The sequence below is a fragment of the Pomacea canaliculata genome, linkage group LG1 (genome assembly GCF_003073045.1).
Source record: "Pomacea canaliculata isolate SZHN2017 linkage group LG1, ASM307304v1, whole genome shotgun sequence".
In the NCBI taxonomy this organism is placed as follows: domain Eukaryota; kingdom Metazoa; phylum Mollusca; class Gastropoda; order Architaenioglossa; family Ampullariidae; genus Pomacea; species Pomacea canaliculata.
Window position 1 is genome coordinate 37,206,598 of NC_037590.1, and position 27,808 is coordinate 37,234,405.

At 36.8% G+C, this 27,808-nt stretch overlaps 3 protein-coding genes across 6 annotated transcripts; 2 read left to right on the forward strand and 1 right to left on the reverse strand.

Annotated features, from left to right (window-relative positions):
- The first annotated feature begins 196 nt into the window (after positions 1-196).
- On the forward strand, positions 197-20,929 carry LOC112561242. Its single transcript, XM_025233600.1, has 22 exons — positions 197-332; positions 824-890; positions 1,631-1,670; positions 1,885-2,023; positions 2,354-2,431; positions 2,605-2,700; positions 2,938-3,099; positions 3,499-3,776; positions 4,013-4,173; positions 4,384-4,539; positions 7,605-7,683; positions 9,200-9,313; positions 11,183-11,300; positions 11,936-12,073; positions 12,462-12,566; positions 12,893-12,963; positions 13,336-13,408; positions 13,805-13,903; positions 14,113-14,349; positions 16,108-16,228; positions 17,093-17,159; positions 17,521-20,929. The coding sequence occupies exons 1-22, from the start codon at positions 228-230 to the stop codon at positions 19,418-19,420; spliced, it is 4,404 nt and encodes a 1,467-aa protein (XP_025089385.1). The 5' UTR covers positions 197-227; the 3' UTR covers positions 19,421-20,929.
- LOC112558504 (methyltransferase-like protein 23) lies at positions 8,416-11,930 on the reverse strand. 4 transcript variants are annotated; one of them, XM_025228998.1, is made up of 6 exons: positions 11,912-11,930; positions 10,691-10,806; positions 10,331-10,435; positions 9,674-9,911; positions 9,206-9,290; positions 8,416-8,776 (listed from the first exon to the last, which is right to left on the reverse strand). In XM_025228998.1, exons 2-6 carry the CDS (start codon positions 10,787-10,789, stop codon positions 8,593-8,595), a joined length of 711 nt encoding a protein of 236 aa, XP_025084783.1. In that variant the 5' UTR covers positions 10,790-10,806; positions 11,912-11,930; the 3' UTR covers positions 8,416-8,592. The 4 variants fall into 4 exon arrangements, with proteins under 4 accessions (XP_025084783.1, XP_025084774.1, XP_025084793.1 ...); XM_025228989.1 differs by lacking the exon at positions 11,912-11,930 and adding an exon at positions 11,074-11,210; XM_025229008.1 differs by lacking the exon at positions 11,912-11,930 and adding an exon at positions 10,979-11,006 and having other exon boundaries at positions 9,206-9,246.
- A 1,393-nt stretch (positions 20,930-22,322) lies between the features above and the next one.
- LOC112561249 (spermine oxidase-like) lies at positions 22,323-27,508 on the forward strand. Its single transcript, XM_025233612.1, has 6 exons — positions 22,323-22,504; positions 23,777-23,948; positions 24,109-24,431; positions 24,702-24,842; positions 25,214-25,360; positions 25,570-27,508. The coding sequence occupies exons 3-6, from the start codon at positions 24,370-24,372 to the stop codon at positions 26,666-26,668; spliced, it is 1,449 nt and encodes a 482-aa protein (XP_025089397.1). The 5' UTR covers positions 22,323-22,504; positions 23,777-23,948; positions 24,109-24,369; the 3' UTR covers positions 26,669-27,508.
- Positions 27,509-27,808: the final 300 nt, after the last annotated feature.

Below are 27,808 nucleotides of genomic sequence, written 5' to 3' on the forward strand. Positions count from 1 at the left end.
GTCCACCGCGTGTTAGATTTTCCCTAAGTGACGTCACATTTTCACATGTACTACGGAAAACTCGCAGAATCTCAGAGCAGTGCAAAGTTTCTTCTGGTGATAATATTCAGTGCTTAAATAACTTCTAAACTATTAAAGTCAAATATAATCTACTTCCATTGAAAACAAATTTTCATTGATAAAAATATTTGTGCACGTTCCGTTGGACACAGGCGTTCTCTTCTAAAATGGCGACGAGTGCTGCAGCCGCGTTACTCGATGAGTTGATGGGTCGTTCGCGAAATTTGGACCCTACCGAGAAGCCTCCAGAGCTAAGATGGGATAGTCCAGAGGTAAATAAAGTTAAATTTAAATAGGAATTGCAAAAGTGACAAATTTATGTTTAAATGACATTATTTCGCAATCCGATGAAACCAAGTAGGTCGTTCGTACTTAATTCTACCGCACAGTGTGAGTAACAAATGGAACTAATAATTGCTAGATTAAGTGATCAGTCATTAATTTACAATGGCAGATTCCTTATAATATTAAAATTATTTTGTGTGTTATTGGTTACTTCTTTTTTTTAGTAGACGTACGTGTTGTATCACATGTCAAACTCGAATATTATCTCTGACTTCGGCTCAAGCCTTGTCACGATGGCTACCGAATTGTAAAGCTAATGCAAATACTGTTTAGTTAAATGTTGTTGATAATTTAGTATTTGCAGTTATCACACGGCGTTTTATTATATTTTTTCATGCTTGATATCAGTTTGTGCAAACCAGGTCATAGCTGTGCATACCAGTTATTGATTTTTTTTTTTTTTGCTTTGCTTCAACAGGTTTGCAAGTACTTTTTGTGTGGATTTTGCCCACATGAGCTGTTTACAAATACTAGAGCAGATCTTGGTTAGTACATATATTAAGCCTTATTTGTGTCTGGACACAGGGATTGTGAATCCATAGTGATAAAATCCATTCTGGTTTGAGTTTTCAAGACTGTCAGGTGACCAGTTGATTAAACAATTAGCCCCATGTTGAATCAACCATGGTTCAAATTTTACTTTGAGGGGAGGGGTCCAGCAGCAGAGGGTAGGTAGGAAGTAGAGATAACCTACAGTTCCCTGTAATTTTTACATCTTTCTTTTATAAGTACAGGCGGTCCTCGATTTATGACATTGTTTCATTCCTACGTCGTGTCATAAACCGATTTTCGCTGTAAGTCAGAACATACGTACATACTGAGAGAACGACAAAGCAGCAAGCTAAATTGGAGTACAGTGCGACCGAGGTGACGCCATTCTTCTTGGTCCCGAGCCCCGTAACCCTGTATTCTTCTGCCACACACACCAAACACGAAGTTTGCATTTCGACGTTAGTGATGCAAAACCACTCTTGTCGAAACAAGGCTTTCTACAGTAAATAGGAGATGTGTCATAACCACGAAACATTGTAACTTGGAACTGACATAACCCGAAGACCACCTGTATATGATTTTTTAAAATGTGACTTGTGATTTTTCCCACCAGTGGTCTAGTCATTTCGGATTAGTTGAATTAACCAGCCCCAAAATATCAGTACCATGTATTCCTGCTAAAATAGAAAAAAAAAAACCTATGTGGCATGTTTAATTTTTTCATGTTTTGCAGGTCAGTGCAACAAGATCCATGATGAAGCACTTCGTAAACAGTAAGTTTCCCTAAAAAGCAGTGATGTATTATTGTAACTTAGCAATTACTGTTTCTTGATGGAGTTTTTCAAATCGACCATTTGACCACATAGTGTAGACATTGTTCTTTTTTGTGTTTTAAAATTGGAATTTATTTGTTCTTGTTTGCTGCTTATTCTTGGATTATTTCAGACTGGATTTTTTTTAAAAAGAATTAAACATGTTTAATTGCAGATACCAGTCAAGTGCAAAGTTCGAGAAAATGGGCTACGAGGATGACTTTCTTCGTTTTTTACAAAATCTTATTTCTGATGTGGAGAAACGTATAAGACGAGGTCACCAGAGACTTGCATTAAATAATACCCAGGGAAACGTAAGAAACATTTTTGAAAATATTTCAGGTGTCAAACTTCTCCTCTACCAGAACAACTTATCTGTCATGTGCTTTATGGTCTACTTGCTGTTTTTAGGTTTAACAGTTAAAGAATCATAGGACTAGACTTTAAAAAGTTTTTTATTTTCCTTTTTCCTTTTTTTTTTTTTTTTTTTTGTCAACTTGACTGCTTAAATTCATGAAACTGATCTGCTGGGAAATTTCTTATGATTAGAAAACTGATGTCTTTTTAAGACTGTCTGAAATAATTCCTGTAATATTAAAGGTTGATGTTTGAAAGGAAGTCAATTCTAATTGTATATTTAACAGTTGAATGGAAACTTGTCATCGGCAAAGGAAGAGAAAATCAACATGCTGACTGAAAAAATCAATGAACTTGTCAAACAGGTATGGTAAACCTTTTGGATAAATTTGAAGTAGATTTTGTATTTTACTAGCACAGTTTTTTGATAAAACTTGAGTTATAAAAGTCTCTGTTTTTGTGTCCTGTTTTTTAAGTATTGGCTGCTGTGTGTGATCCTGTTACACTGTCACAATTTTATTTTTGTCTGATCTTTTAGGCTGAAGAGCTTGGATGTGAAGGCAAAGTTGAGGAATCTCAAGGTGTACTGAAGCTTTGTGATCAATTGAAGGAAGAGCGTCAGCAAATTACAAGTGTATGTATTTTACTGGAGATGGTTGATAGATATTCCTGAATATTTTATTGATGTAACTTCACTTACCTTTATCATAGTAATAGTGAGTCCTGGTGGGTTTTTTTTTTCCTTTTGTGGTCGACATTTGTCCCATAGCTTTTTTTTTTCCTTTCCCCAACTTCACACTGATATTTTTTTTATGCCATTTTACTTTTATTCCTCTGATGTTTTAATTTTTGTGCATTCTAAACAACTCAGAGTGCCTTTGAGGATATGCCTCAGCTAAAACAGATGGAAGTCTGTGAGGTTTGTGGTGCATTCCTTATTGTGGGAGATGCACCCCAGCGGCAAGATGAGCATCTTATGGGTAAACAGCATGCTGGCTATGCCCAGGTCCGAGCTGAGATTGAAAGAAGAAAGGTAAAAATTGCTTTTCCTAGCAGCCTCAAGCTGCACTTGTTTAACCAAGCTACCAATATTGAGAGATAAGGTTGTGACAATATAATGATGGATGCTGTGTATTTTACGTGACTAGGGTGCTCAAAAATAGACTAATGGATACTTAAATCCTCCATTTGCTGTGTTACTGTCATTTTGTGCGTTTCTGTCTCATTTTTAAGATCTGAAAGTGAAACATATTTAGGAATTTGTTTTAGAACTAACCCTCCCAGATTATATTTTTCTATAAGATTATTATAAATGTAACATAAGTTTGCCGGGCAGGCATAAATATTTATATTTTTGTTATGTGTTGGTTATGATTATCATTCTACAAATTGCCATGACCTTATTCATTGTTGTGATTTAAATGGTACGTAGGAAAGAATGAGACTTCAGGCAGAGGAAAAGGAAGCAAAAAGGCAGCAAGAAAGAGAAGATCGTGAAAGAGAGATTCAGCGAGAACGAGAAGAAAGAAGGAAGCGGGAAAAAGAACGAGAAGAGAGGGAAAAGCGTGAACGTGAAAGAGAACGAGAGCGAGAAAGAGAGAGGGAGAGAGAGCGTGACAGAAGGAGACGAAGCCGATCCCATAGCCGAGGTTCACGCAGCCGAAACAGAAGACGAAGTGGTAGTCGGGATAGACACCGTAGCCGGGACAGGTATGTCTTAATTTAGGGGTTTGTTTGTTTTTGTTCTCCCCCCCACTCCCCCAATAAGCTTTGCAAGCAGTGTATGTATTTAACAGTCTCTGCCTTCATTATTTGCTAAGATCTATTTCTGCAAAATGATGCATGCTGAGAATAGTGTGTATTGTATTTCATACAGTCGTGTGTTTTATTGGTAGATGCTGCTGTAGTGTGATGCAAGTAAATTATGTAATGTGTGTTTCAATCAGGAGAAGAAAGTCTCGATCCAAGAGCAAGCATCGCTCTAGAAGTCCTGCAAGAGACCACCGTAGAGATCGACATGGAAATTCACGACGTAGTCGAAGTAGAAGTAGACATCGTTCTCGTAGTCGAGACAAAGATAGTTCAAGTCGAAGAGACAAGGACCGCAGTGAGTTTTTTAAATTTTTTGATGAAATATATCATTCACTTTCTAAATTTGCATTTAGTAAAATTCATGCCTTATATACCTTTTTTCTAATTTGCAGATTTACAGCTAGATTTGATATTTAAATTGCCCATTCCTCCCCTTACCCCTCCCCGAGTAATAATTCAAGGATATGGCTACACTGTACTACATTTAACTTTTTGTCTGATATAGGAAAAGATCGTGATTCAAAAAGCCAGTCAAACGACCAGGATGTTGTGAAGCGAAGAAGTGAGAGCAGGAGCCCACATAAAATGCAGAAGGAAGGGAGTTCCACTCCAAAGAAATCTGAAGACGGCATGCTATCTGAAGGTGACACTAAAAATGAATGAGGTACCCACTGTAACCTCTTGAGGTACGTTTCCTGTTCTGTGGTTCATCATCTTCCACTCTTTACATCTTCTTTCCAGATTATTGAAGGTGAGTCAACAGTTTCTCAAAACAGGTGCATCTCCTGTGGTAGTCCTGCCAAAGACGAGGATGTGAGAAGGTCCAACTATGGTGCAGCAATGTACGCACTCCATAGAAATCTTTGTGCCTCAGGACGTCAGTGTTTGAGGTATATTGTAGATGGGTAGAGAATGATGGTAGATTCTTCTGGTGCACTGCAAATCAGTTTTTCTTTTCTTTTTTTTTTTTTTTTTTTATTTGCTTCAAATCAAATCCACTCAAAATACAAGTAGTATTCTGCAAATATAATTAAAATTGCAAGTGAATTACTTGTAAAACGTGCTTTTCGCAGGATTTTAATATCCCAAAAAATTTTAATGAGAAACCGGTTTTTTTCAGAAACGGCCATGCTGCCTTGTTGGTCATTACATTAATTTTTGAAAATTGGCCAGAAATATCGTGTGAAGATCTTAACATCCGATAATAAGATAGAAGTTTAAAATAACAGCTTTTTCATTATTTATTTTTTTTAAATCATTGAACTTAGACATCCATGTTAAATCAGCTTGACACCTATTCTCCCTTTTGCAACACTTACAACATCCATAGTAAATGCTTCATTTACAACCACTTTGTTGGAAGAAATGGTTTACTGCTATGTTGAAACAATAAGGCAAGAATGGCAGGAGAAATGCATTGTCATCTAAATTTTTAAAAACAGCTTTAAACATTGTAGTCTATATTGAATAGAATAAAGTGAAGTTTTTGGTGCTACTTGTAAATTTTTACATATAATGGGTAGGGGGATGGTTGGAAGTTCTTAATTTTTTGTTTTTTTGCTTGGGCTTGCTGTCGTTTTTTGCGTATGCAGCAATGCACCATCTGTTGATTCCAGTCTCATTAGGTTTAAAATTTTCTAAATATGAACATAAATTAATGATGTTCAAATATTGTTTGCACCCAGTCCACACTTTGATTGCTCTTTTGTCCTTGCTGAGCAGTCTGTACTGTCCCAGTTAATTTTTAAAGCATATATAGCTATAAATTGAGTTACAACCTGTGCATCTGCTGGTACTGGCTTTTCACATAAAATTGCCTAAATAAAGCCTTACTTTTTCAGTGACACTGAAAGAGCGAGTTTATCTTTCAGTTTCTTTGGATAAGTGCTATGTTTTTCATCCCATAAATGTACCATGTGCCAGCACTTGCTAGTTACACTGAGAAGGGAACCTTGCTTTCTTGGGAGTTTCCCATTTCCAATTTATATATGGCGTATGACAGTACACTTTCTAATGCTGACTCGTCACTGGTGTTTGGAGTCACGGTCACTGAAGCCACAGGATCCAGGGCCGAGATCTCTGACACTGCTGGACCATCAGTTGTCATTCATACACCTTTGTAAAGTTTTCTGGAAGGTATTTAAAACTACACCATGGACATCTACTTATTTTGCTTCTAAGTCTCTTGTGGTGTGTGTGTTTTGTTGTTTTTTAAAAGACTTCATACATTGCATTTCTTTTTCAATTGTTGTTTGTGAGCCATTCATGTAGAAAATTATTCCAGTTCTTTTAATGATAAGATACACTTGTGTACATGCATGTCTGTGTGCGAAAGACAGACTAGGATAAGGGAGAAATGCATCAAGCTGACAGCAGTCAGGCTAATGCATGACCGAACAGCTAAGTTGTCCTTATTACTGAATCTTGATTTTACTTTTTTTTTTTTGTGGTTAACCTATACAATTACAAGGATTGAATAAGAAAACTATTCTGGGTTGGCTCTCAAAACTCTGGATGTGACTTGCAATTCTAGAAGAGATTTATTTAGTGACAGCAGGTTTTGAGGGCCCAAAAATATTTAAATATTTACAGTCTTGCTTCATGTGGTGCACACCAGTGGGAGTCTGCACTTAAACTATTTTTAACTTACCAAAACAGCATTTAATATCCATCATGCACACAATGTGCTTTGCATCAATTAGAAAAGTCTGGAAGTGAAATTCTTTAGTCTGATATTTTGATGTGTTCATACCTCTCAGGTTTAGCAGTCTCCTGTTATCAAGCAGTGATGCTACACCTCTTCCTGCTTGCATGACATTTATATATCATTAAAGGTTCATCAGGTTGAACATAAATGGGAGGACTAGCAATCACTTTCAATAAAACGATGCTCTCTTCAAGTGGTTGTTAATAAACACACATGAAGCAAGAAGTAAATAATGTATAGTCAGGTTTTTTTTTAAAAGTATGAGATAAATTTCCCTCGACTCAAAAAAAAAAAAAAAAGTTAATCCTACTCCCATCACAATTTCCTTGCCACTGAAAATGCTTACAAGCTGTATGGCGACATACAGTCATGCTACCAAATGGGATCTCAGCATGTCTATTTGTCCCCATTAAATGTCTTTTTGTTGTCTGCTCAACGTGCCCACTCAACAATTTGGTCTAGTATCAACTCACCATGCCAGCTTTGGATTTTGCAAAAGCGAGAACGATATGTGCAGCTATTTTTGAGGTGGGTCACATGCTTTTGCTAAACAGCATGGAGAAAGGGAAGAGTGAAAAGGTTTTACTTTCTGCACTTTGTCAGGTTTGCCTCCATATATAGTTTCGTGTATCACGGAATTTTCCTACCCTATAAAATCTGTATTAAACAGCTTTGTAATCATTTATGGAAATAAACCAAACCATTAATGTGTTTCAGTATATGCAACCATACCCCCAGTGAATGAAAATTGTAGACTTTGATCCTTATTTGATATATGGTGGCAGACAGTGAAAAAGTATCCTGCACAAAAGCACCTTGAAGCCACTGCCATCAAAACCAACACCTGTGATCTATTAATGCTTCACAAAGCTACCATGATTGAAAATGAAAAGGTGGTTTCATTGTCTTCAAGGTGCTGTGGTTTTAGTGCCCTAATGCACTGAAAACGATTAGTAGTATTTTGCTACCTGTGAACACCTCCTTACTTTGTGGGATTGTTCTGTTTGCATTTTTTGCAGATTTCAGAGGTACCTGGAACAGTTCACTGAATTTAGAGGAAATGCCACTAGGGGAGAAAGAAGAGTTCCTTCATATTCGGTATTCTCATGCTTCTCGGCTTTATTTTCATGCATTTTTAAAAATAAAGGTAGGTGGGGAACAAAATGCAGTTGGAGAGAGAATAGAACTGTTTTGTTTACCTTGTTCATCTTAGTAGATGACAAGATTTTTGTGTAGGTGTAGCAGTTAATAAAAACATGCAACCTTTGCAATGTGAATGTACAAGGGATTGTCTTCCCAGTTAAAGTTTGAACTAGTGTGGATAGTGGGTATTACAAGAAGTGAGGTTTATAACCTTCATCCTTGGACAGCTCTGTCCATTCATTTTTGTTGTTTTGCATTGATTACATTTATTTTCCAAACATACTGCTGTTCCAAATACGTTTTACCATTTTGCATGATGTCATAATGTTAAGATGACCAGACAATGGCTGATTTGGGGATTTGTAAATTTAAAAGAATATGACAGAGTTACTCCTTGGTGATAATATTCTTGATTGATGATTCAGAAATTTTCTGAATGCACAATTTATTAGTTGCACTGGACTTTATAAGACAAAACCAGCATATGATGCATTCACTCTTTTTATATTGTTAAATAATTTTAGATGTACAGTTGTATAAGTCGGCATGTATATCAGGAGCCTGTTTAAAAGGGGTTGGGGGAGAGTCATAAGTTGCTTCTAGGACTATGAATGATTCACTTCAGTTTCATTGATCGTGGGGGTTTTAGTGGACAGAGCTCGCGTTAATGTGTACGTGTTTCTCTCCTTTTTTTTTCGTTTTCCAAATTTGTTCAAGATCTGCTTGCAGATTGTTCACTACTGTTGACTGTAGAAAAATCAATAAACTTGTGCATAATTCAAAGTTTTAAGTGTGCATTGTTTAGCTTGAAAGAAGACTATGTACAACCATATCAGACATGCAACATAACTTTTTTTATTAACATCATGAAGATATAGCACTAGACATCTGTACTTGGCTGTCTGTAAGTAACGTTATGAGAATCATGTGGACACTGTCAAGTCCAGGAGCATCATTAGTTTGTTCCTTTGTGAAAAAGGTGTCAGTGGGCACAAATTCAGCTTGTAATCCCCATTTCTGTAAGTAAAACTTGATGGACCTTGATGCACTGTTCAAAAAGATTTAAAAAATTGTCATACAACAATAATATGCTTTGTTTTAACTGATGAGGCAAGAATGGCAGGAGAAATGCACATAGATTTTTGCATGCAAGACAGTTATGAATGTCATCGTAACCCCATGAATAACGATACTAGTATGATTTTCAATGAGTCAAGAAACTTCAATTTAGATCTAGCACTGCATTTCTAACAGAATGATCGCCGTCTACCAAGCCACAGCAAGAATAATTGGGATATTGTTGTCAAGAAAGGTACATGTACCAAGCCATCAGTGATATAACTTAAAATCAGCACGATACAACTGATGGAGCTAGATTACGCAAGAGAAAATCTGCTTGCTATTATTCCAGGTTTCTTTCATTTCAGCATTCTTGCAAATGTAGATAAATTTTAAGATTTTGCTGTTATAGTCTCACCTTCTTTCCTGATAAGTGCACCAAAACTCTGCCAAAGGATTCTGATGCAGCAGAAAAGAAACTGTTACCAGCACATCTTCAAAATCTAAAAGAATGCAAGGAAACACTGTGAGCCTCAGTATTTGATAACATTATTTCTGAGTTTCACTAGTGGATCATAAGCTTTTGGGAAAAAGGCCCAGTAAAATATGAACAAGAATAGGACTAAATATGGAAATGAATGTTAGCCCTTTTTATCCATGATTTATAATGGAGAAAGTCATTAAAATGGAAAAATAGTGGCAAACATACAAATGCAGCTATTACCATTGTTGATGCACTAAACTGCCTCTTCATGCTGAGCTTTATTAGTATACCTTGGGGCTTCAAGATCATTTTGAGTAGATAAAACCTGTGTCTTTTAACTAATCCTAATGATTAGAACCATCAAATTCTGTGAAGCATCACAATACTATTTTTACAACTTGCCTTTTGTATCATAAAAGCAGTCAGAACCAAAAATGAAGTGGATTTGGGGTAAACTGAGAAAATTGGGTGTGATTAAGCCCCAAGTTATGGGTGTAATCTCCACATCTATTAATCCATTTGCTCTGCAACTCCTGTGACAGTTTTCCAGACATTCAGGATGCAAACCAGAATCACTGAGAATCACATGGGCTCCACATTTAGCTGCCACAATACCAGTGAGAGCTGTACCACTGCCTATCTGAATAAAGAAAACTGGTGATCATGTGCATTAGTATTTGTAAAATTATAAATTTATTACAAGTGTCCTTCATTTTTTTCCTTGATTGGGAATATTTTTAATAATTTTACCCATCACTACACACTGTCAAGATATAACTTAAAATGGCGGAAACAACCTAGGAAGAAAATCTACAAATAATAAAAATATGTCCTGGCACAAAAAAAAGAAAGCTCTCTCAAAACTATTGCTTTTGGGGTGAAATTTTTTTGTAGGTGCACTTCTGGTATACATAAGAAGTGAAATATGTAAAACTCCCATGAGCTTTCATAGAACAAATTAAATCCACTAAAAATTCTCATGTATTAAAAAATGCTACCATCCTAAATGTGCTACCCATAATAACAATAATTGGTCTCGCAAATTCATTTAAAACTTGCCTCCAACACATTTTTCCCATGCAAACGATGACGATGATACCACACATACTGAGCCAGCACTGGTGCGCATGGCCATGTATACATGCCATATGCTGCTTCAGCAATCTGTTAACAGGTTTTTTAAAAAAAACACACATCGCAGGAATACGACAGAACTTCGCACGCATGTGAAATTTTCATAATCTGCGACTATGAAACCAAATACTTTTAAAATTTATCTCTTGACAAAATATGGTTAATAATAACACTTGGTTTCAATGAGACTCCAAATTTTGTTTATTCGGTACTGGGGAATAATACTGATCGCACGTCTTATCACTCAATACTTCATTTCTATACAAGTGCGATGTTTTGCCTTACCTCTGGAATAATAACTTCTAGTAATTCTTCGCTATCCTCATCAGTAAAGGTAAACATTTTTGTTGATGTAAATTCGCACATCGTATTGTTTGGATTCATTGTGATTGTTTTGACAACTGAAATCAAATAATAACGAGCACTTATAAATCAAAACATTGTAAAGAAGTGGTGCCAATGTCAAGAAAATTTTATGTATTAAATGTGAAATCACGTTTTAAAAATGGTTTTGGGAGCAAATCCTAAGACGATTTTATTGCAAATTTTCCTAAATCATTGCCGAAGGCAAACCGATTTCCTCCATTCGTGAAATCCCTTTAAGCACTCTTGGGTAATGCAAAAGAATTTATTATAAACGCTTTTACAGACTGCTTAAGAATACTTACCGTGTTTGATAACGGCAAGCTTGTGTGCATTTTATACTTTAAGTTGAAAATTATATCGTAAAACTACAGTTTATTTTCTTATTAATGGTGCATGTGGCATTTAGGTCTGAATCATGGCGGACGAAAGTCCAGGAACAAACTTTAGACCTAGGCGAGTAAGGGCCAGTGGTAACCTTCGTCATTTACAAGCTTGTGCCAAACGTGAAGTTCGAAAAAAGCTGAAAGAAGTAAGTGTATTTGATGTTAGATGCATTTGATGTATAAGTGGTTGTTTTTTTAATACTATATGCATGAAATTTTCAGACAATAATAGTTCCACAACATAAATATTATTGTTGACGTTATTTTATTAATAGTTGTAAATCGTAGTCACTGTTTTATGGAATACATTTTAAAGTAGAAATCAGCGGTTGATAGCATTGTTGCGTCGTCACCATTAATTCTGTTAGAAAGACGGGGAAGGGTTTTCAGTCCACTACAGTTTGTCATTTTCATCAGTTAATTTTGATATATCCTGGAAAGTTTTATTTTTCTGTAGCTGATGTAAAGCATTTTTCTGTTCACACTCACAGTTGAGTAAATAAGGGGGATTTTGTTTTTGATTGGTATGCACATGTACAGTTAGGTCTTTTGGTCTGTTTATTCTTGCTGTTTCCTATAATTAGTAGTTTTCAGCTTAGTCTGGGTATGCTCAATCTTTAACTGCAGGCATCCAGAAGTCGTAGTAGAAGATTTTGCTACTTTCTGAAAAAACTTTCATAACTTAGCTCCTCACAGTGCACTGATATGTTAAGAATAGGCTTATCTAGATGAGAAGCAAACAGAATGCTTGTTTTACCTTGTGTCTAATGAACTGTCATAGGTATCAGAGATCCTGAAAAAGAAAGAATCTGACCGCTCAGAAGAGGAAGTGATTGTATTGAAAGAGCAGCCAGACCTTGTTGAAACAGCAAAGAAAAATGCAGAGAGGCAATTACAGCAAAGAAAGAGAGTATTGGAGGTTAGAATAAGAATGTGTTACAAAAAATTTTTAAAAATGGGGGTAAATGTCCCATGAATTAGGGGCAATATGGGATATCAGTTTTAAGTTATTCATTGCATCAAAGGTATGGTGTGTGAAAGGCAGACCCCCAACCCTCACATTCATTGATTCAGCTTTTAGAGTTACTAATAAATCAGGTATTCCTGACTAGTGAGTGGGTGTAAATATTTTTTCTACGTACCTAAGTGCATATTGAACCCATGACATACATTCTAACTTCAAGGCTGTAAGACTGCAAACCTCCCTAAGAATGTCACAATACAGTACCTTTTTAATATTCAATTGTATGAGTCATTGTAACTTAAAATCTCAAGTAGTGTTGTCATAATTTCTTCCTTTATAATAGATCCAAGACCCTCCTGGTGAACTTGATGAAAAATGCAAGGAACTTGCACAGCTTCTACAGTCATCAAAAAATGTAGTTGTCTACACAGGAGCTGGAATTAGTACTGTAAGGTTTTTTTCTGTTGTTTTTTTTTTTTTTATAAATATATTGGGTTAACATTGTTGGAAACAAAATCAGAATGCATTTAGTTATTATAATGCAGATTATGGTTCTAGGTCTTTATGTCCCTGATTTAGATTATATCCATGTAGGTCTTTTTAAACAGTGTTTTTTTCATGGAGTTGATTTGCGCACATTAATTCATTGTCCATGTATATTGGACATTTCTGTCATTATTCTATGTCTGAACATTATAACTTCATGAATTTTCTCTTAAACATATAAGTACTTTATGATATATGATGAAAATATTTCTTAACTTTGTGAAACAGGCAGCATCCATACCAGATTACAGAGGACCCAACGGAGTATGGACTTTACTGAAGAAAGGTCAAGCGCTGAGGTAAGTACATTTTTAGATTTTAGGGGGAAGAGGTGTCAGGAAAGAATTCTAGCAGGTTTGTTTTTTCAGACTTTCAGTGGGCAGGCTGAGGTGTATGACAGTTTAAGTGACACAAGAGCTTCAAAAACTGTTTTAGGAAATAGATATTTAGAAAAAATCTAAAACATCTTCTGTGGACCGAAAGCTTTTGTTTGTTTGTTTCGTTCTTTTAAATGCATTTATACATTATTATCTGCAGAAAAGAAATGGTGTCAGAGTGTGACTTGTATTTAATTTCCTTTTATTATCAGTTGTGAAATAAAGATTCTATTGTTATTTTGTTGGTAAAAGTTTACATGTAAATTCTCAAAAATTGTATTGATCTTTAAACAGACCTCATGATCTGGTTGATGCAGAACCTACTTTCACACATATGTGCCTCACAAAACTTTACAAGGAAGGATTGGTAAGTTTTTTAAATTCTTTAGAAGTATTAAATTTCTCCTCCATTGTATTAATTAACCAACAAAAGTACATTTTAGTCAATTGCAGCTTTATTAATTTATGGTCAGTTTACTAACCAGGCTTAAGTTTTGAATGCCAACAACTCAGAGCATATATTTCCTTCTGTGTAAAGCAGTGCAGACCTATCATAGTGATAGCTAATGCAAGGACAGCCTTCTAATGAAATTGAATAGGACAAAACAGTCACAGAAGAGTGTTTTGGATTAGCCTTGATATTGGTGATAGTAATACCTTATTTTTTTTAGTTTTTTTTTCTGTCTACACTAGGCACTAACTGAACACACAAATAAGTAGAAAATGTATGTTAAATGCATCAGGTTTTTCTGTTTTCTTGCAGATCAAATATCTGGTGTCCCAGAATTGTGATGGGCTTCATTTACGCAGTGGTTTTCCTCGCCAGTCTCTGTCAGAAGTTCATGGAAACATGTTTGTTGAGGTACTTAAATATTTGTCTATTCCGTGATGACTAATCTCTGTGACTGATACATTCTTTAATCAGAAGTATTTATTGTGACTGATGCATTCTGTAATCAAAAGTATTTAATGATCTGTATGCGTGTATAAATTATCTAAATTGGTTTTGTATAAAGCTCAGATATAAACTTGTAAGCATCTTTTGTGACTGAAAGTGTCTACTGTGAACAGATTTGCAAAACCTGTAAGCCACAGAAGGAGTTTATTCGACTGTTTGATGTGACGGAGAGAACAGCAAAAGGTCGACACAAGACAGGCCGAACTTGCAACAAGTGTGGAGGGAGCCTTAATGACAGTATTGTGCATTTTGGGGAAAAAGGAGGCCTCAAATCACCTTACAGATGGAGAGAGGCATCAAAAGCTGCAAGCAAAAGCGATCTTATAGTGTGCCTAGGTTCGAGTTTGAAAGTAAGTAGAAGCTATATGCAGAATTTGCATTAAGACAATTTTGATCTCTTTTTCTCTACATGTTTCTTTTTTTAAGACAAGGTTCTGCTGTATGTGTGTAAATATTCATGTATGTTTTCTATTATTGGGGGGGAAGACACATAAATTAAGACAGTAATTAAATGAGTATCATTTCTCATTTCATTGATTTGTTGTTTGATCTAATCCTTTCACAATAGATGGCTAGCTATTTTGTGTTTTAGTATAAAACATTTTTTTAATTGTGATGTAGAGTGTCTAGTCTGGCTTTATTTTGGCTAAGTATTTTTCTGCTTATATAATTTTTGAAAACTGAGCAGATAGCAAAAATCCAGCATCAACAAGGCAAACACAAGGACATATCCAGATGTTGACATAGGCGGTGACTATGACCTTGTCTTAACAAGCTTTAAGTTGAAGCTGAGGATAAAGTGTCATTCAAACATCCCCTGAACTTTGATTTGGAGAAGCTGTGCCAAATGTCAAAGAGTTTTGGAATGCAAAAAAATATACCGAAGAATGGATGCAGTCACTAGTCATACCGCTTTAAAAAGATGAGAGGCAAACAGTGCCAAAATTACAGAATAAAAAGCATAATCAGGCACTCAAGCAAAGTCATAAAAAGTAATAAAAAATCATATCAGCAACACCACTGTGAAACTGCTGTCAGAAGAGTAGGCTGGCATTAGACCAGGTAGGAGCACGTTTAAACAGAACTATCACATCGTGATAAACATCTTAAGCATTAGTATGACCCATGTCATCATTTCATAAACTTTAAAAAGTCTTTTGATAGATTCTGGCATAAGGGGTTATGGCATGTGGTGCAAAAATTCAGTCGTCAAGGAGGGTCTCATCCATGTCGTGGAAGAGCTTCATAAGAGCTCAAGGAGCACATCGCTAGTGGATACCCATACTTGAGCTCTCTTTCACACTATACTAAGCATCTGTTAAAGGTACCCCACCTGTTCAACATATTTTTGAAGAACATCATGCATGACCATTACCCTTTCATTTTCATCAATGGAAGGCTGATTTGCAATCTATGTTCTGCAGATGAAATTGATCAGATAGTAGGCACTAACAGAGAACTGTAAAACCTTTCCGACAAACTGCCAGATAGTTTGAACACACAGAATAGAGAGTAAACTGACTGGAGAAATGTTGTGGTCATTGGCAGCAGCAAAGCAGATATCTAAACAAATAAAGTACTGCTTGAAGAGGTAAACAGCTGGTCACTCTGTCTAGGACATATTATCACTCAAGACAGGCATGAATGGCAAGGCCTTGTCAGCTGCCACATCTATCCATGTGCTTCCCCTGATGACTGATACTGACCAAGGGACGAATGACTAAATATCTAACTAAATTCGCACACATTATGTCTCTTGCTGGCTGAAGAGAATAACCATATTGAGACACCACTTGCTGAACCATATCAGACAAGATCAGGGAAACATCTTGCAAGTCTCTCAATGTATTATTGAATAAAAGGGATTTAGTCAAAAGCAGAAATACTAAACATTAGATGGATGTTCACATTTAAGATTATGCAACCATTTCACAGAAATCTTGAATAATTTTGTATCAAACATTAATAATGCCATTAACTTGAATGTTTTACACATTGTAGCTCAACGGTTTAAATATTGGATAAATTATTAAGTCATTTAAACATGAAAATATAATGAGAAAACCACTTGAAATGGTAGCTTTATGATCTCCCTCTAATTTGTGAAGGTGCTGCGCTGTTATCCATGTCTGTGGAGGATGGATAAACGACCTCAGCAACGGCCTAAGCTAGTCATTGTCAACTTGCAGTGGACACCCAAAGATGAAGTTGCATGCCTTAAGATCAATGGTGAGAAGTTCTCAGCACTGGATGTTGAATGACATTCAACCAGTTGAGCTGTTTATCTACTTTATTCCAGTTGCATATGCATCTGACTATCTAGTGATGTAAGATTTTAAAATTATCAAACATGTAGATATTAAGTATGAGGCAACGGACATACATTTCCTAGTTCATAGACAGTACTAGTTGTAAAAATGATACCTCTAAATCCTGTGACAGTGAAAGCTGACCAATATTTTTTTTTTCCGAAGATCTTCAAGAATTAGGTTTAAAAAAAAACAAACAACAACACATGATACAGTGAAACCATGGTATAGCGTGAGATTACTGTTAACAGATTTCCTGGCAGAGGTAGAGTGATCTGCACTTAATGGTAGGATGTGGTGTCATCAAAATTAAAATTACTGCTCTTTTCTTGGCCTTTGCCCCATCTACTTGTCTGAGGTGTTTATGTTCTTCCAGCAGTATTTTCATCTTTGTGGTGCCTATATCTCCTGTCTGTATCTGCAATTAGATTGTTTTTCAGACATGCTGTCTTTGCATTTGACACCTGTTTCTGGAGCTTATGAAGCCCTGGTTACTGGCTCAACATTAAATATCAATTTTCCCCTTTTCCTATCTGTACCGTGTGTCAGAATAGTAACGTTTGCCCATAGGTCATTCTCCTTTAAAGTTTTTTCTTTAGATCTCAGTATTACATGTAGTTATTCTTTTACTTTTTAATGAAATAAATAATGCTAATAAGAAAATGAACGGGTTGATGAGAACTATTTAGCTTATCTTTCTCACTTACACTTGCATGCTCACCTACCTACCCCTACAGCACTTAAGAAGTCTTGACGATTTACCTACTTTTTCATCTTTTGCCAGGACGTTGTGATGAAGTCATGAGGAAAGTAGCCCATTATCTGGAATTAACAGTTCCTCATTACAGAAGGTGTGTCTGTCTTTTTCTGAGAGAAGCCTTAGGTGCAGTGTACTGAAGGCAGAGCATAACTGTTACATTTGGTTTGATTAAAGTTGCACATTGATGCAGTTTGCTGTTAGGATTTAAAAGGTGCCTATTATAAATTGACATTTTAACACTTTAATAACACTATCATTTTCACCTTCCTGTAATTTCATCCAAAAAAAGTGAACAGTATTTTCTAATAAAATGAATAATGCTGGCTACTTTTACATATTTGTTTACATATTTTTACCCTGGAGCTCTCTTTTATCTCAGAATCTAAAAGTAACAGAACTGGTGTGAGATTTTACTGAGGTCTTTGGTATTTTCTTTTTTGTTTTCAAACTAGGACAGTAGATCCACTTTTCAGACTTCATTCACCTGTGAAGAAAGATGAAGAAACGGTGACAACTAAGAAGATTTTGGAACCTGTGGAGTGTAAATCTAATCCAAAGACATTAAATAAAAGAAAATGTGTGCTTCAGACATCCAAAATTTCCAGGCGTCAGCTGTTGGAGAGGAGTTGTACTTTCAAGAATCACCATAAAATAACTTTACCTTCCACTGATTTTTCCAGCAACACCATTCCACCAAGTCTTCCTCTTAAACAAGATGTGTTTCATGTCAAATTACAGGAAGATTTCACAATCAAGGATGATAATGTCACCGCAGAACAAAAGCTTAGAAGTCTTTCAAATACAGAGACCTTAAAAATTCCAGACCTTCTCCGCGCAAAGCTGGAAAAGATGCTTCTTGAGCGACGGGTACAGGATGCAGAGGACAGTCATGCTTCGTTTGAAGAAGACTCACATCAGAGATCTGCATGGACTCAACAAGAGGTGTTTTTGACTTGTAGAGATCAAAATTGTACAGGCATTCAAGATACAAAATCCAGTATACCTCATGGAGACCAAGGCTATGCAAGGACTCATCCCGTTTTAAGTCTTCAGCTAATCGGAAAGAGCTATGCAGGTAGTCAATCACAGGTGAATTCATGTCCTGAAATGAAACCCTTTTTAAGTATACAACATTTAGTGAACTCATTTAACCCATCACTTCTTCCTTCTTTTAAAACTGATGCAGTAAACAGTCCCATGAACCGCGTTTTGTTCAGCAATATCAAACAAGAAGACATATCAGGGACTTCCTTTCCAGGACTGTCGAATAACAAACCCCTCTCTTGTACAGCCGTCAAGGCTACCTCCAAGGGGAGACCTGTCACTCCTGTGTGCTCTTCCACTTCTGCAGCTTTGTTATGTGACTATGCAAAAGTTGTGAATAACATTGCAAATGACCACACATATGCCAAGTCATTTCATAAATGTCCACTTCCTTTTGGTTTTCACGCAACTGACACTAGCATGTTTGCAGAGAGCATGGGGAATATGTCAGCCATCAGATCAACTCAACCTGTTGACCATCAGACAGAATTGGTCAGAAAAGAACTTCCTTCATACAATAATTTATTACTCGATTTAATTTATCAATCTTGTAGTGTAAATGAATTAGCCAGTGATAAGAATATTAAAGGCCTCGGTTATGAAAGATTACTTCAGAATGATGACAAACATGTAATGTTATCAAAAATGAATGATACTGTGTCTTCTGATTGGAGTAACCATGGGCAGCTTAATGGAATGCTTAACCATGACCAGGATTTCCTCCACCAAACAAAAAATATGCCTTTCACTTCCTCCAGTGAGGTTGAGAATATGCAGCAATTGGAATCTCATATAAGCATAACAGTTAGCAACAACTCTCCTCCTCCTGTTGTTAGGATAGACCTAGACAACCCAGAAAGATCCACTGCACTTCTCAACAACAGTGTTTTGGATGGAGCTGGTTTTCTTGAAAGCACAAGAGATGGCTGGCTTTCTTTTGAGCAGAGCCGTAGTAAACAAGAACTAACTGTGGCAAGATTAAATGACTGTGTGTTGGACAGCCCATGTGAGAATTTTAGTCCTGCTTGCATGTCAGGAGAATCTCTCACTATGGCTTCTGCCACTCCAGAGCTAGACAGTATTGTAGATGGTTTTCTGTTAGATGAGAGATCATTTAATGATGCAGAAATAAACCAAAAAGGGGACACTTGGGAAATGCAGCAATTGACTGCAACACCTGATCCCATGCAAGAAACTAGCACAACTTGTGGTACCAACGCAAAAGCTCAGAAACGTAAGTGCAGTTCTGCCTCAGTGCCAGGCTGGTATGGCAAGGGATTGAAAGTAAGAAGAAAAAGGACACTATAACTGTTTTTTTACTCTTTAGCTTGATGTGATCCTTTGCATCAAACTCTGTTCCTTGCAATTATTTTCCCTTCATTCCCATCAAACAAACATGCCCCAGAGATTTCAGAATGTGCTGCTTTTTGGGGTGTTGGGTATCATCTTTTATCATATTTAATTTTCAGACATCCCGAATGCTTGACCCCTGATCATTTTTGTTTTTGAAAATGCTGTAAAAAGTTGATTTCATAAATAAACTATAACATTAGCATCAGTATTCAAAATATGCCACTTATGACAGAATGTTATATTTATTACCTTTGCTGATAATGATCTCGACAAAGTGGTCCCTTTTTGTAATATGTCTACCTCGGATGCAGTTTTCTGTGGAACATAATTACAGAAAATGGTATTGTTTTTCCAGATGCACATTTTGTGTCATGGTTCAGCTGTTTTTGAGATGTTGTTGGTTTAGCTATACCTCCAATTTAAGGAATTTTCATTTAGATTTCTTTTCATACACTGTCTCGTGTGTCAGATAAATGTAATTGTGCAAATCAGAGATTTGTATCTATACAGATTTCTGTCCAAATTAAAAAGAAAAAAAATTGGTGCCACCACAAAATTTAAATCAACAATTTTCATAAAGGTTTACATATAAGTTTACATTTCCAAAAGCAACTTAGGACACATTACCTGCATTTTGATATTGAGCTCGTACATGAAAGTGTACATAAAGCAATGCAAGATTTAAGGATTTATATTTGGTGTATTCAAAAGTGACCCATTTGAATTCAACTAGTTTTGTTTAGGATTTATGTTGTTTCTATTCTTCCTCTAGTTTTTTTCACTTGCTTATAGATATTTATAAAGAATTGAAGCATGTTGACTGGTTCAATACAATGAGAGGAATGGATAATTATGAGACTAGTAAAATATGGGATGCTGAGACTTTGAAACACTTTAAACAGCCTAGGTGATGAATTATTACATCATTAGTTTGCAGTAACGGAAGCCTTTATTGGGACTCCTGGGTCCTGGCTAGAAGACTGCACTCGTAAATTTTTAGTTCTGCTGTGTTCTGGTTCCACTGGCATTTGTTGTGTAAGTCAAGTGGATTAGCAAAAATAGGGTGAACAATGGAGTCATATGTTCCTGAATTGCAGTGGTTTTTTTTTAAAATGTCATCATTAATAACTTATTTGCATTTGGTCATACCATCTTAAATTTCACCGTTCGCTGTCAATTATTTTCACCCTATAAGCTGATTTCTTATGTACAGAAAGCCCTTATAGGTGAATTTGCATGCGGAATATCCCTAGCTTGGAAGGAAAGAATTGAAATATATGCAGTGTTTTTGACCCGAATCACATTATAGAATACATGCAATTATCCATTCCTTCGCTGCTCTGTGATCGTTTTTGTGGTGTTGCGTTTAGTGTAGTGGGTGAAGTAGAAGAGAGTTTCTGTGTGATGTGCACCTTGTAAGCCTCCAAGTGGTCATTAAATACCATACAATCATGAAAATTATAACATTGACGTACATCAATAGATGAGAGTGTTTGTGAGAAGGGGAGGAGAAATCCTTATGTTGGCAGGCGTCGATTTTAAACGCTTTCTTTATTGTCCCGATATTCCCTGATCTGTGACCCCATGAGAGACAATGTGTGTGTGTGTCCTACGCTATTTTCAGTGTTAAGAGTTAACAGGAATTGACAAGATATGTAATCCAAACGAATTAAGTCTTGCGGGGCTTTAAAAATGCGATGCAATTTGTCATACCACTGTACAAAACGTGAATTTCTCAACCGGTTATTTTATTTACGTACAATACTGAAATTTACAGAATAGATTTATGCTATTAGTCGCTTTCAGTATCTGAAAAGAAGAAAACCCACTGAAGACATGACAGACATCGTAATGTAACATTTGGTAATGTAGAATGTTAAGCCATCACGTCAGCATAAATCATTCGTAGCAGTGCTCTAGTGTTTGTCAATAATAACGATCATACCGTCGGTCATGTACCTCCATTGCTGGTGGCAAATACACAGTCTTCTTAGTTCTTATCTTCATAAATTAATTGTTTGGCTCAGTGACTCACAGCCTTCCCTCAAGTAATTGAAGTTGAGGGATTGGAGTGTGTCAACCAAATAGACTGAAGTGCGATTATCTATCAAGGCAGGTCAATGTCATTGTACTAACACTATCTTTGTACCTTACTGTTCCACCAGAGACAGACGGGTCGCAACAGATTGAGAACGGGTTAGGCAGGCTGATCGAATTTCTTAGGATCACCGTCATTGTGGATGACAAATATACAATCTTATTAGTTTTTGGATGTAGGACTAGCCCTGTTTTCGGATAAAGAGACACGTACTTTTCATGCGATGTAGGCCGGCGCAGAAAGTCGCACTTCATCTGTGACGAGTTTTTGCTCAGATTTTGTTTTTAAACAGAAGGCGCACATCAGGTACTCTATAATTAAATTACACCAACCTATATAGTATATACTGATGTACAGGGCATGCATAGGGGCATCTGCCTAGGGCCCGCGCTTGTAATATGGTAATGCATCTCCAGGATAATTTTGCCGATCTTAATATGTAGATACGACTTCTTAAAAGAGCGAAACAAAACAATGGCATGCCATGGAGCAAGGAGTAAAATGCCATGGTACTGTAGCCGGACTGAAGACGTCCCTCACTAAGGCTAACACCGCGGCCCCTGGCGCCAAATCAGTCCGTTACTCTTTTGTTCCAGGGAAGAGGACGAAAGTTCCTAAGGAGAATTTTCCGTTAAAAGTCTAGCTCTCGTTCGTCAGGGGCGTTGTCTAATCTCTACCTCACGTTCTGTTCCCGCCCCCCCCCCCCCCAAATCTCTGCCCGCACTCAGCCGACATTGGAACATTGGAATCCACAAAAGACCTGCTTTTTCCCAGACAAAAGTGTCTTCTTCGGATTTTGTGTGTTCTCTGCTTCTGTGTCACAACTACGGACAACACAAATCTCTCTCGCTCTAGTGATACTTTTCGTCTATCTTACACGACGATCGAGGACATACGTACGACACGGTAGCGTTCGCTCGGATTGACACACTCACACACAGGTAAATAAGTTCTAAGACATAGATTTATTTACATTATTTACACATACAACTACTGTGTTATAACCGATCTACCTAGCCTACTAAAACATAGCACCTAACTCCATGAGGTAGGAAAAGAGGAGACTGAGGGGACGTGAGCCACTTTCCAGCGGGACCAAAGCACCTTGCGGCAGACTCGTACTACTCTCGTACTCGGAACCAAAGTTTTAATGCTTTTCCAAGCAGGACCAGCCGCCTTTCGGTCAACAGATACAAGCCTGCCTGCTAGTTGTACTGGACAGTTTGAGTGCTAGTAACCAGTGATGGGATGGAAGGGGTGAGGGGAGGAGGGAACAAGCACGTACTGTCAGCGGTAAACAAGGGCTACAGTATATATGCACCGTCAACTTTTGTGTATCACATATACTCACATTTAACCATAGTCACAGCTGTGTCGGTAGATTATTCAGCATACTATGACTTGATGTACAATTAATAATCTGCGCGTGTACGTGAAGCGCACATGCAGTATAAGACTTGTAAATAGTGAACCAATTTATACGAATAAATCGAGATAAGAACCAAAACTTTGCTTAACTTTTGTCTTTACTAGCGGAAAATTCGATATACGAGCTTAATTGTGTCATTTATATGTCGTAGCTTAAAGCGCTTGGAAACTCTTGTTCTGATAGTGGAGAAGGTGAGAGTGATCCAAAACAGGCAAAAACAAGTGATGAATAAAGTCGTAGCATTTAAGTTTAGGTAAAGTTAATTAAAAAGTGGCGAAAAACGAAAAAAGTAGTGTTACTGTTAATGAAGATCTAAAGTTAAAAATAGTGTTGTCTCATCAGCTGATTCATTCAGCACCCGCCTGCTCTCCGTTCTTGCTCCCTCCTCCCCGCCATCTGCCTATGCCTCGATCGATCGTTATCGATAGTCTTAAATTCGTCTCCTCCAAGGTAAAATATTGTTAAATAGACCATATTTGAACTTTATTATCTATATAATTATTGTTCCATTAACATTTATTATACAATACTATATATTACACCGTATTTACCCACACACATATATATTTATTGTATAGAAATTGTGTTCGTGTGGAAGGGTTGAAACACATATCCTATTTAATTTATGTGGGAAGAATTGTTTTAACATAGGATCGAGTTTCTTATATGCGAGCTCGGTTGCGGAACAGATTAAACTTTTGTATGTAGAGGTACTACTGTACTAAAGCATGACAAAACGAGTTAATATATGCGTGAGTATAAATCAGTTTTCTGATCTCAACAGCCTTGTCATACACTTGAAAGTCACGGTGTGCCGCCACCCCGCCCACTCCAATCTCCCGCCCACCCGATCATCCCTCTCATTTGACTATAAATTGGACAGCAAACCTCAGAGCAGATGTCGAAGTAAACTGCGTAGAACTATAGTGGACGATTGAAAGTGTTAGCCCTGTACAGTCAGTGTCATTCCTGACATTATCAACATACACTATGCACTGACTCTGTTATTCTGCTATAGCTAGCACAGCGGAGAATTGGATCGCAGTATGTATCTAGAAATAACTATGGGTACTTTCGCTTGTTTATTTTAATTTTAGTTTTGTTTTATTTTCTTAGGTGTACTTCCTAAAAGAGCCTGTTAGCTGGTGACCTAACGTCTCGGAGCAGCCGCCATAAAACAAGGGGAGTTCAGTCAGCCTCGACTTCTTCATTTTCGCTTTTCCGTAGCTCAGGGAAGATGATGTAAATAAAAACGAAAGTAGAGCAATGCACAGAGTACAGTGGTATCGGATGGGAAAGAGGCAAAGCAGAATGTCGCTCGTACCATTAATGATACTTCGCCGCAGACTTGGATAATTTGTCCGTTTATATGTTTTGATGGCAGTTGATACGTTACTCTTACTGGTCGGTGGAGATCAACAGCAGCATCAAGCAATTGTGTATTAAAATACTAAATGGACAACATTTTTCTAATGACATAATTGCCCGTGGTTTTTTTTTTATATATGAGACATGTATCTGAACTGCTGGTATAATTGTGTCTTCCTACAAAGCATTTTTATCTTTGTATGGCAGTGTGTGTGAATGTGATATGTTATTTATTGTGATATTAAGATGAAATGGGTTGTGCTTAACTCAGCATTTATACTTTTTATTTTTTTTAACATTGCAGAGCTTTCTTATTGAAAGTCCCTGGTTTGCATTTGCAGAGTCAGAAAAGTGAAACCAACTAGAATGTCAGATAAGGTGTCAGTTGTGATTGTTGGGGCAGGTGTGGCAGGTCTCAGCACTGCTGTTCACCTAATCAAAGCTGGGTTTACCAATGTCATTGTTCTGGAGGCTTCTGATAGGTACTTATGTGCACAACACATTGCTATCGTAAGCTTGCTGGATGGTTAATGCCAGGCTGTTGACTAAAATAATAAAACATGAGAAATTAAGCTGACAGCATAAACATATGGTACTTAGTCATTTTTGTACCTGGTCTTCTCCTGAAATTTGAGGCTTTGTAATCATTGTCACCAGCAACACCACACTCATGAAAACAGCGAGAAGATCGATTTGTATTAAGAGTAGCTGGGATACATCATACTGATAAATGTATGCAAGTTATATGCCATTATATTCACAGAAAGAAAATGTCTCGCTTAAGAATTAAACTGTATGGCTGTTATTTCATTGGCATGAGGATCTTCATATTTTTTATTTTCTTTCCTAACAGAATAGGGGGAAGAGTCAAATCAGTTTCACCTAAGGATGGAGAAGGAATTGTGGAGCTTGGAGCTACCTGCATTCATGGTGCAACACCTGAAAACCCAGTGTATGCCTTGACAGAGGAGTGGAGCCTTCCTGGAGATGTGCTAATTAGGTGAATGCATACTTCTAGTGTGTACATGCTTTTATATTCTTCATGTATGTTTGAATGCATGAATTTGTTCAGATCTATGTAAAGAAAATGCACTCTCTTGAATGTATCCTTTGATCTTTAGTCTACTGCATATTTGAATATTTTCAACAGAACTGAGAGCCAGTATCTTCAGGAAGATGGGCAAGAAATTGACCACCAACTTGTGGAAGAAGTATGGCAGAAATTTCAAGATTTGTTGTCAGAAATGGAAAAAAACTTCCGGAAAGGAATGCCAGCATAAAAGTGACAAATAGAAAGTCAGCTGCCGAATTTATTGAAGAAGCTAAACCAAAATTTCTGGAAAAATTTGCAGCTGGAGAAGAGCGTGAGAGTGCCTCCAAGGCTCTCAACAATATGCTAAACTATCTTCGTTTCTTTAATGGTGATGAGCTCAACTTACTCTCAGCAGATCTTTTTGGATGCTTTGAGATGATCCCAGGGAAAGAGATTAAATCTCCTGGTGGAAGATTTCTTTCTTTCGTGGAACGTCTTTATGACCAGATTCCTAAGGAAAATGTTGTATTGAACAAGGAGGTTGTGAAAATAATATGGGATAAGGATGCAGATGAAGAGGTCACAGATGACAAAAGAAAGGGGCAAATTAGAATCCAGTGCAAAGATGGGAAAGTATTTGATGCTGATCATGTCGTAGTTACTTGTTCTCTGGGCCACCTTAAGGCTAACTTCAAACAACTCTTTTATCCTCCTCTACCCGAGGCCAAGGGTGGTGCCATTGAGCGAATAGGATTTGGACGCGTTGCAAAGCTTTTTGTATACTATAACAAACCTTTCTGGACAGATGGAATTAAGCTAGCATGGTCTGATGATCTCTCGGAGATCAAAGAGGATTCAGACTGGATTAAGAGGATTGTTGGGTTTGATGTGCAACACACCAACACCAAGGTGCTTGGTGGGCCTTTTGGAGGAAGAGGAGCTGAGGTCATGGAGAAACTTTCTGATGAGGAAATTGCACTAACTTGCAGAGATATATTTCGCAAATTTCTTAATGACCCATCAATCCCAGCACCTGATCTTGTTCTAAGATCCAGCTGGATCAGTGATCCGCTATATTGTGGAGCCTACAGCTATCTAAGCATGGACAGCAGAGAGACAGATATAGAAGATTTGGGCAGGCCACTGCCCAGCATACATTGTCCAAAACTTCAGTTTGCAGGTGAAGCCACCCACCCACAGTATTTCTCCACTGTCCATGGGGCTTTTCTCAGTGGAGTTCGGGAAAGCAGAAGGATCCAGGAAATCTATCAGTGAATAAAACTGTTTCAAATTGTCTTGTGTGACCAAGATTTGGAGAATACTTTCACATATTTACTGGGTGGTCTTGGAAATATTTATTGTTAAATATACAGGTGATGGAATAGTACTCTATAATCTGTTAAAATGTTATGGCTTCTTATGACTTTTACTTTTAATTGTTGTTAGTTTACAGTGTCAGCACCTTTTGTAAGGACTGGGGACACTAGTGTAGACAATGATAATTGCGATCTAGGGTGGTGGTGGTTGATATGTGTTAACGAATGAACGGTATTGTTACCAGGGCTCAATTACATTTATTGCATGTGATGATGGCCTGTAATTTGCTGTTGGACTATTAAAATTTTGTTATTGTTATTGTGCGTTTGAGGTCAGCCTACCAGAAAGGAAATATATTACTTGCAAAAGTTTGTTTAAGGGATGGACGTTTTTTTGTACATAAATCATTTGAGAAAAAAATATTATATACATGTATATTATATATATGATATAAAATATCAGTGAAACTGGATTAGTTCAGGCCATCAGTTCTTTAAAATAATGAAAATTATGTGAATTTTTTTCAGGCAGCTTATGCATCAGCTTTAAATTATAAAAATGTTCTTAGAATTCAAAAATACATGTCCACATATTTTTATAAATTAAACTTTTGATTATTTTATATAAAAAAAATGAACTGTGCAAACAAAGAGAAAATATCAACATGGATTTTTATTAGCACCGTACCTTTATTAAAAGATGAGAGCCGATGTGAGATGGGAATTTTATATTATGGCATGAATAGGTGCTTTTGGGAAAACTTGGAAGCTGGAAATGGATGTCTTTCATATTATATAAAAATAAGAAATAAAAGGGACAAAAGACTATTTGTAATTTGTAAATTATTTTGAAAGTTTAATTTTCAATATTTTTTAATGCAAATATACTTTGTATCAATCATTCAGTATCTCCTTTAGAAATTACAAGTGAATAAAACTTACAGCTGCTTGAAGCTTTTCTTTAATTTTGCATTTTAAATGGCATACAGAGGCCAGGCCTTGCATGCAACTTTCTGGTATAAGAATGCCACAAACAGATGCAGAGATTCCAAATATTCACATAGTTATAAAACAACTGCTCACTTCTTACCCCTTTCAC

Excerpts from the sequence above, each read along its gene's own strand:
- LOC112561242 (XM_025233600.1), top strand. The coding sequence starts at position 228 with ATGGCGACGAGTGCTGCAGCCGCGTTACTCGATGAGTTGATGGGTCGT. Across the intron at positions 891-1,630 it reads AAATACTAGAGCAGATCTTG|GTCAGTGCAACAAGATCCAT; the intron begins GTTAGTACATAT and ends CATGTTTTGCAG. Across the intron at positions 12,567-12,892 it reads CAGGAGCTGGAATTAGTACT|GCAGCATCCATACCAGATTA; the intron begins GTAAGGTTTTTT and ends TTTGTGAAACAG.
- LOC112558504 (XM_025228981.1), bottom strand. Across the intron at positions 9,291-9,673 it reads CTGCTTTTATGATACAAAAG|ATTTTGAAGATGTGCTGGTA; the intron begins GCAAGTTGTAAA and ends GCATTCTTTTAG. Across the intron at positions 8,777-9,205 it reads TGCACTTATCAGGAAAGAAG|TGCATCAAGGTCCATCAAGT; the intron begins GTGAGACTATAA and ends CTTTTTGAACAG.
- LOC112561249 (XM_025233612.1), top strand. The coding sequence starts at position 24,370 with ATGGCAGTTGATACGTTACTCTTACTGGTCGGTGGAGATCAACAGCAG. Across the intron at positions 24,432-24,701 it reads CAGCAGCATCAAGCAATTGT|AGTCAGAAAAGTGAAACCAA; the intron begins GTATTAAAATAC and ends TTGCATTTGCAG. Across the intron at positions 24,843-25,213 it reads GTTCTGGAGGCTTCTGATAG|AATAGGGGGAAGAGTCAAAT; the intron begins GTACTTATGTGC and ends CTTTCCTAACAG.